The sequence below is a fragment of the Sinocyclocheilus rhinocerous genome, unplaced genomic scaffold, assembly GCF_001515625.1.
Source record: "Sinocyclocheilus rhinocerous isolate Xijiao unplaced genomic scaffold, SAMN03320098_v1.1 scaffold4356, whole genome shotgun sequence".
NCBI lineage: Eukaryota > Metazoa > Chordata > Actinopteri > Cypriniformes > Cyprinidae > Sinocyclocheilus > Sinocyclocheilus rhinocerous.
The window spans coordinates 214,487-224,238 of NW_015666941.1; the positions used below are offsets into that span (position 1 = coordinate 214,487).

At 37.9% G+C, this 9,752-nt stretch overlaps 1 protein-coding gene across 1 annotated transcript in view; it reads right to left on the minus strand.

The window, feature by feature from the left end:
- Positions 1-9,752, minus strand: part of LOC107733225 (glutamate receptor 3-like) — a 40,709-nt gene that overhangs the window by 26,122 nt on the left and 4,835 nt on the right. Inside the window, exons 3-7 of the mRNA XM_016544772.1 lie at positions 7,091-7,330; positions 3,166-3,353; positions 1,089-1,142; positions 849-1,010; positions 343-517 (exon numbers count right to left, since the gene is read on the minus strand). Of these exons, the coding sequence (XP_016400258.1) occupies positions 343-517; positions 849-1,010; positions 1,089-1,142; positions 3,166-3,353; positions 7,091-7,330 (819 nt within the window). The remainder of the gene's footprint in view (positions 1-342; positions 518-848; positions 1,011-1,088; positions 1,143-3,165; positions 3,354-7,090; positions 7,331-9,752) is intronic.

A 9,752-nucleotide genomic window follows, 5' to 3' on the forward strand; every position in this document is an offset into this window, starting at 1 on the left:
ACACAAAGCAGCACTGCGCTCACAAACACTGCTTTATCAGGCATTACAGGCATGATGAAATGAAAATGAGACCAATCGGACCAATCACCGCAGATTAGCGTCACACAAAGGACGGGTTTGGAAAAATGAATCGTTAAACGAATCGATTGGGTGTCCTTGAGCAAGTCAGGTAAAAATAAATGCATATTATAAGACAATGAAAGTGTTTTTTGTCCTTGCATGCATGTCAACCTGTTGTTGGGGACTCCCAAAACCAAAATATGAACCTTTCATAACCCATAATAGGGGCACTTTAAAAAACGTGAACAGCTTTTTCCTATCTCTGAGGCCCTTTTTGAACCCCTCCTACCATTTTGAGAGCTCTCTCAATATCGATTCCCTGGCTCCATGGTACAGCCGGGTTGGCAAGGCAATCGCCTGCACTCCCTCGACGAGAAATATCAACACGCTGACGTCTCAAATACCGAAATGCTTCGGCTATCACCAGGATGGCATCGTGTGTCAGTGCAGAGGTGTACTAAACATGACAACAAACAGATAAATGTATGGACACATCAGTATAAACAGAGAACCACACAAACATTTTCTATTTGATTCAACACTCAGTGAACAGTTGAAAGAGGTGCATTATGGGAGAATTTAAGCAATAATGACATGAAACAACAAAAAGAGAAGATTAATGAAACTACTGCATGACTGCTATATTAAACTCATGAAAATACGTTCTCATAAATTACACATAAACAAATACAAATATACTCTGCAGACATATTCACAAGTGGCACACTCATAAATAAACACATCACAAATGCACATAAATAAGCATAGAAATAAAGAGAGACAGAGACCTTCAGGGGAGTGTTTCTAGACTCGGGGAACTCTCTCTCATCGAGCCGCTCCCAGCGCTGAAGGAACTGTTGCACGATCGGGCTATCAGGACTTATGATTTGGAATCCGGTGATATTTGCCCCGCCTGAGAACACCTTATCCAAACTCATGTTAGAGAATCCCTGCAGAGAGCGAGGGTTAGTGGTCAAAAGTGAAGGTTAAGAAAGAAGAGATCTGGGCATGTGTGTGTATTTTCTCACAAGATTAGCCAGGATGTAATGATATCCTCGACTGTTCTTTCCTGAGACAACGACCTGGAAATAGAATGAAAGAGTGTCACCCAGCATTATGTCTGATTGTTTATGCAGACCATGAGATCAAAGTGAACGAATCACAGATTAAACTGGCAAACGACAAATTAAAAGCAAAAGCCTGAAAAACTGCTGAGGGGTGATTCTGAAACTATACGGGCACTCTGTGGTCCCAGCGGTGAAAAAAGGTGGAAAGCTTGCCTGCATTTTTCTTTTTATTAAAGGGGTCATATGATGCGATTTCAATTTTTCCTTTCTCTTTGGAGTGTGACAAGCTCTTGGTGCATAAAGAAGATCTGTAAAGTTGCAAACACTAAAGTCTCAAAACCAAAGAGATATTCTTTATAAAAGTTAAGAGTTAACCACACCCTCCTAAAACGGCTCGTTCTAACACGCCCCAACATACCTACATCGCTCTGTGGGAAGATTTGCATAACGCCGCCCAAATGTTCACGCAAACAAAGGCGGCGTAACTTTTATTCTCGCTGTAGTATTGTTGACGCTGCAGCCATGTACTGAAGACGCTCTTTAATAGTAAATAGCTGAAAAAATGTTCTGGGGAAAAATAATTGTTTCTTTTTATTAATAGCATAGCTGAATACTAGGGGGGAAAAATAAAAACTATAGGCCATGAGTGACAAGGACTTTTATTGTCATTTAATGGAAAAACGCTTCAGTCGTGTCATGGAGTATTTAATTCAAAAGCATAATGTAAGGCAAAAAACAAAAAGACATTTATTTTAAATTAAAGAAAAAATTCTAACATCTAATTGAAAGATTACTTTTTTTTTTGGATTTCTTAATAAAATTATAATTATAATATACAGTTATTATAATTATATAATTGTTATAATTTCAAAAGAAAAAATTTATACAAATTAAAATGAATACAAATATATAGACATAGAATATGTCAAAAAGTGACAAAAACAAACAAAATATTACCACAGAAAATATATAAAAAAAACTAATTTAAAATTTGTTAAATTAACTTTAAAACTGACTTATCTTAAAAATTAAGTTACATTTTTACCCATTTTAAAATATTAATAAACACTATAATAGCATCCTAATTATACTAAAATAACACTGTTCAGCACTCAAACAATACTTCCCCCAAAAATGTCATTACTGCAACATTTGTAAGTGTGGTGGTAACAACAATGTCCAATGGCAGTTATAAATACATAAAAAAAATACAACACCACATTCCATCTATGGAAATGTGTTTAAATTGTTTTTTGATGAAACAAATCAGGTCAGTAGTAGTGCCCATTTTTACATAATCAGAAATGAAAGAACTGTCTCCATTGTCCTGCTTGAACCTGTTGGGCACAGTGGAGCTGTTACAATACTGCGTCTTCCCACACATCACAGGACTGTGTTATTATTATTTATTGTTCTACAAAGGTGCAGCACTTGAATACATTGGCAATATAGAAAATGTTAATGCCGTGCCAGTAAAGCTCTGCTGACTCTTAGGCACACCATAAAGGTACGACTCAACCACACCCACACGCACACAGCTATTGATTTACAAATAGCAGCAGACAGCCAGTCTGCTGGAAGCGCAACGCTCTGATTAGCTTTCTCTGAGTGCTGATTGATCTACTCGTGGATTTCATTATCTCTGTGACCTCCTAATGACACAAACACACACACACACTCTTTCCTCTGCATGTATATGTGTGTGTGTGGGAAAAAGCTAGGAAAGCAGACACAGAGGGAAAAAACAGAAAGAGACAAACAGAATTGGAGAATGTAACAGTACCTTTGAGAGCTGTATTTTTGGATGAGAGGAAAGGGAGTATTTTTAGTTTTCTCACTGTTCCCTTGTTACAGGACGCTGTGCCCTACTTACACAAACACACGCATGCTCTCACACACACTATTTTTTTCACCTTATTTGCCAACAACGGTTGAATTCTGGAAAGGTATTAATCAATACCACAAAACTGAGATAGAACCGTTCATGAACTACTGCCACGACAGATGAAATGAAGTCTGAATATGTGTTTTTATGTACCTGCTCTAGAATACTGTTAATACGTTCAACCTCACAGTCGATAAGGAAACGCTTCTCCTGCCGACGATCCATTTCTTCAATAATGCGCCGGTATTCCAGCGGATCCACTATGTTCCCCACCGAACGTGCCGTCACCTGCCAATTATTCATCACTGCAGATTCCATGATGGCCTGTAGGATGGAAAACCCTGAAACAGAGAATAATACATGGTGTAAAATACACCGCTACGAAGGGCCTGTGTAGATGTAGTACCAGGGCAGAATTGGGCCAGAATGATGGAGCAAGCACTGCTTCATTTCTCTCTCTGGTTTGAGAACACAGAGGAACTGCTGATGCAGTGCAAATCTGAAGGGATGAAAGGAGGGAAGGCAGAGAAAGAAGTATGGTGAATGTAATTACTGCAACTCTGCACTAATGATGCTAATGCAATGGCAGAACGCACATATTTATATATATATAACATACATACATTTGTGCATAAGTGTGCAGGTGCGTATTAGGCCTTCATTCATATATTTGAGATACGCTCCACTATAGATCAGACCTATTGCAGATGATATCTTTACACTACAACTAGTCAGGTCTTCTGCAATACATCAGACCCACTGCAGCACATATCAGACCCCTGCAGAGGCACCCCACCCCAGCCAGTGAGGGTTTGTTAGGTTTCCCTCCAAATTCAATTTACTTAAAAAACAAAAGAAAGAAAAAAGAAAAAGAAAAATCAAAATATTTTTTTTAATTAAAATAAAAAAATCATTACTTTTATGGAAAGTGATGCAAAAAGAACACAAATAATTTATTTGGTCTTTTTAATGATACCAACATTTAAAATATACATAAAATATAATAATAAAAATATAAATAAATAAATTATATTTTTTTAGATTTCTTTTAGGTTTTTTTTATTTTATTTATTTATTTATTTATTTTACAAATGTACTATTTTTTATGCAATATACCCAAAAATGCCCTCAGTGCCTTAAACCTAGTTTAATTATTTAACATTATTTAATATATTACAAAATTCAATGGCTGATCATGAATATACATGAAATTTCTGTACATTTGTTTCTCCGTGATTCGTCCAAACTGAGGGACAACTTTGAAACATTTTTTTTCTGCATTAATAGACAACAGAGACACTCTCAGAAAAAAAAAGTACAAAAGCTGTCACTGGTGTGGTACCCTTTCAAAAGGTACACCTTATTTACCTTAAAAGGTACAAATTGTGTAATTTTTGTTCATTTTGAAAGGGTACTGCCCCAGTGACAGCTTTTGCACCTTTTTTCCTAAGAGTGTACCCACAGGTGTACTTAACCCAGAATTCCCATTAAAGGATTCAAAGCACATACAAAGTAACAGAAATGTTCACTAACACCCTTTATAACCTCCAGCTCAAGGCCATACACGACACAAATCAGCCCTGTTCCATTCTGTCTCGTTTTTAGCCCTGTGATCACATTCATTATGGGACAACGCACACACACACACACACACACACACACACACATTCAATCATTATTTAATTAGCATACGTGCTGGAGTGCCAGGCCGCCAGGCTGTTTAGCCGTGACCAATTAATCAAGACTGACAGCTCGCAGAAAGGTGAGAATTCAAATGACACACATACACTCAAGCACTTCAACTCTTAAAGTCATACATGTTAGCATAAGTGGAAGGCCATGTGTCAGACCTGCAAAGGTCTATTAAAGATGGGTTAATTAAACATGAGTTTCTCATTAGCAGTTTAAGAGGGTCTTGTTAAACATTGCATGGACGAAATCTTTTACAGCACCTTCGTTAAATATCTCTTAACCTCTCTCACGGTTTTATTTTTTCAAATTATGTACTTGGCCTTTTACATTTTTTATTGAGTCTCTGCCAAACATTGCGGCACTCATCTCAATAGCACAAATCAATGTCTTAGAGCGTTTATGTTAACCAGCAAGACAAGGCTCATGCAGATTTTGTTAATCGTCACTGTTTAGCGTATTTAACAGATGCACGAGCCCTGTGGTGATGTAAAACCATTTAAAGTTTGGCACCACCAGCTCAACTCCCTGCTGACAGTAGTGGGTGTTTTCAAGGGTGGCAACAGATTGAAACGGTCTGCACTATATCATGATTTGAGAATGATCCAAAGAGCATCTAGTGCTATACCGTCATTTTAGAAAGCTACGAGAATACTTTTTGTGCGCAAAAGAAAAGAAAAAAAACTACTTTATTCAACAATTCGTCTCCTCCGCATCACCCTGTAGCACCATTTTGGAGAGTATCAGCTGGACGTAAACAGCATATGCTGTTCTGTGTCAGCCGCGTCACGCTGGATCTGTTTCCTACGTTGTTGTGGTGATTTGATCTGAACGAAAACAGTGTATCCATGTGCAGCTGACACAGAACAGCATACGCTGTTTACGTCCAGCTGATACTCTCCAAAATGGCGCTACAGGGTGATGCGGAGGAGACGAATTGTTGAATAAAGTCGTTATTTTTTTTCTTTTGCGCACAAAAAGTATTCTTGTTGCTCCCTGGAGAAAACATAATGTATCTCATTATCTTAAGCTGTCCCTGTAAGCACTCTCTTTAGAGTAAACAAGCTAGGAAAAATGTGTGATTGTTGGCTGTACGCCCACCAGGTGATCTGGAACACAAACACAGAGAAAAACTTTCCTCCATTATACCAGTGTTTGATGCCACTATGTCTTTAGCAGGAATTTGCAAACCAAATCAGATTTTTTATATTTTGAAAACAAAAGCAGACATTAGAGCTACACAACTCATATAACAGCTATAAAAACTCAATGTGCCTTCTAAAAAGCGAAACAATTAAGACACTAAGATACATATTTATGTATTGGCATGCTTCTGTCACAAGCGACAATACAGGTGACAATGAGCCATAGACATTTATTTGATAGCATAGATCATATGTTCACATTTGTCACACTCTAAATCATATTTAAGGGAGCGTCGAGTGCAGCACACAAACTCTATTTACTGAAAGAATCCGCTACGCAGATTATGAATGATCTGGAAAGGAAGCGAATGGAAAAGGATAAGGAAAGCATCCATGATTTTGACCATAATCTGTTTGTTTTGGTGCACTTTCTCACAACACACCCCACAATGATTACATATTAGGCGAGTAGGTAGAGAGCCTTTTGTGCCTGTATGAGCATCTACACTATGAAAGAATCAGGTTAAATGCATTTTTGACTACTTCTGGAAGTGGTTGAAAGCTGACAAGCTCAAAACGATTAAGACCCCTTTACACTTATATTTAGCGTCATCCATTTATGATCGGATCAACAAAAATGCATATTAATAGCAGGTGTAAACGGGGCCAGGGATATTTAGTCCGCTTAAACCCCAACCCATGCAAGCATCCACTTTTCGTTTTTTTTAAGATTTATTTTTGCCATTTTTGCCATTTTATTAGGATATGACAGCATATAAGTCAGGAAACAAAGTGGGAGAGAGAGAGGGTGGATGGGATTGGGAAAGGTCCATGAGCCGGGACTTGAACTCAGGACGCCCGAAACGCAAAGGTACGCTTCCCAAGAGGCTACTGGTGCCAACAAGCATCCACTTTTGATCTCAAAATCCAATCAACAAGCAATGCATAAAACCAAGTCCCCTTTTGCAATAAGCTGTTACATCCAGAATCAAAATACTGAAGAAAAGATCTGTTGCTAGTGCTACTTCAAAGGGATAGTTCACCCCAAAATGAAAGTTGTCATCATTTATTCACCCTCATGTTGTTCCAAACTTATATACTTTCTTTCTTCTGCAGAACACAAAAGAACATATTTTGAAGAATGTAGGTAATCAAACACTTTTCTCAAAATTTCACTTTGGGGCGAACTATCCCTTTAAGTGCTCAAATACTTACAGTATATGTGTTTGTGTGTGTTTACTCACCTCTATCAGTATCATACAGGTAGACAAATTTCTCCCATTTGTAATGGGCTAGCAAACTGAGCAGCGCCCCCCGGAGGCTCGGCCTCATCTGCAGGACAAACTGCACATCTGTGTCCGTGGGAAAAGATGGAGTGATGAAGGAGGTGTGCAGAGCGCCGCAGAACGACGTTAATGTGTTCATTGACCTCCTGTCGTAGAATCCAAATATTGCATATACACCCCTGGAGAACTGAGAACAGACTGCCAGACCAAGAGAGAGACGGAAGCAGAGTCAGTGTACATTTTAGGATAAACAATCATTAAGGCACACAAACACTCATAAGCATTACGTATTATGATGATCTCTACTGAGCGTGTGTACTTGTGTGTGTATCTAAGCCTTTAAAAACGATCTGAAGAGACAATAGCCTTTTTTCGCAGAAATGGAAAGGTTATGACATCAGGTTTAATGTCACAGGCTGCATGTATTGCAATACAATGTTATTTATTTATTTTAAATACTCTAAATGCAGTTGTCATCTAAATTATTTAAAGATAAACTGCAAATGTTTCTAAATCTGGCAACCATGTAGCTAAACTGACAGTAGACTGATTGAGTTCACTGACGTCTCTACAGCAATATACGAAATAATGCTCAGAAAAGTCAGTGTTAAGCATTAATTCAGCTTTAGTGCTGTCTTATTAACTGAATATTTACAACCTTATGTTATCCAGAGGGAGGACATTTGTACTGTTTGTCTATTTCCTGAAGCAAATGATTTTTGCCTTACACAAACACCTGCTTCTTGAAAAGTAAGAGAGCGAGGGAGAGAATAAGAGAGACTAGACTATGGCACGAATAGAGGTTAGTCAATTCTAGGAAAAGGAACGAAAGGGACAAATGTATCTAAATGTGTCCAGAAGACATACAAACAAAAAAGCATGAAAAAAGAAATAGGTGGCATGTGGACATGAGGGAGAAAAAGGAGGAAAACACAAGCAAATGTCACATTACTCAGAGAGCCCAGAGGTTCAAAATCATCACACATAGATGAACACGCATTCACGGCCTACACTGCAAAAGCATACATGCTCAAACACTCATACAGCAAAGCAAATACATTCATACACAATTGAGAGCTTTAGTACAACAGAGAAAACAACACAGAACACCTCTGCAAACACTGTAAGAGACTACATACAAACAAACACACACACTTAGCCCTAAACATAAAGCCATATCCACCATAGACACCAAAGATGACACGTCCTCAATATTCAAATTAGTGGTAGATCAAAATGGGATTTTTATACGCAGATTTTTAATGCATTAAAATCGTGGCCGTTACCGATGCTCTCCTCTGTACCATCCAGCACTTCACACTCCAGTCCTATAGGTGGCGGAAGCCCTGTATGTTACACTGGAAAGCAATGCTGCCCACCACCATTTTATTTCTGAAATTGATTTTTTGAGAAAATCTCAATGAACTTTTTGAATGGGGTTTTGGTTAAAAACCCACAATAAGGTCTGTTAACACAAGCGCAAGACATTCTACAACATATAAAGCAAATAATACAGTACGTGATTTTTTTTTAAAGCTTTTAATTGTCTTGAAAAAGGCAGTTGATAACAAGTGGCTAAATATGATTATACAGATGTTGGGACACTGAACAGGAAAACTAACCACTTCCACTTAGTAGTTAGCTTTCACAGCTTTGTTGTTTATAACCACACTCTTGCAAACTATTCTAACTCAAACTTTAAGGGAATTGTTTTGTTTTTTTAAATAAAGACTGAAAGAGTTGTCAAAAGCTTAGTGATGGTGACACTGATGTCATGAGACTGCATTTTAGTTGTATGTAGGCTTCAAAATTCCTAGGTTGTGTTCATTTGTGAAGATAATCATGATGCAAAAACGTGTATGAATCAAACATGTTGTTCACAGTGCTTATTTTCTGCAACAATCCAAATGATAAAGGAAAAATCCTATTCATTTTTGGTCGAGGGATCGTTTTTGATCACTTCGGTGCTCTATTAGGTTGTTCTTCACCAAAACCAATCAAAGCGCTTGGGCAATGATCAGTGAGATACAAATATTTATTAGCTGACACTATTGGGTGTTTTGGTAACTGTTCAAGTGAGTCAAGATGTACTATCATTGTCCTGAATTCACCAACTGGATATTCATGAAACGTGTCGAAAGAAGAAAGAAAATCATACTGAAAATATCTACACACAAATTGGAGCATTGTATTTGTGTGGGTTTTAGTGTGTGAGTTTGTGTTTTAGGTGGTCCTGTCCTGTTCTCTTTCTATATTGATCGCGCCTCAGTGGAAAGCAGCTCTCACCATGAGAGAACAAACGATCACTGCAGTTCAGAGAGACACATTCAGCTCTTACTCACTCTCTCATTCAGTCCTTAAAGCTGAAGTTTTTGTTACAATGCTTTCTACTATCTCAGCTTAAAGGGTTCGTTCACCCAAAAATGAAAATTGCCCCATGATTTACTTACCCTCAAGCCATCCTAGATGTATATGACTTTCTTCTTTCAGACGAATACAATCGGAGTTATATTAAAAAACATCCTGGCTCTTCCAAGCTTTATAATGGGAGTGCATGGTAGCCCAAAATCCCAAAATTTTAACCAATCCATTATAAAAGAAGTCCACACGGCTCCGGGGG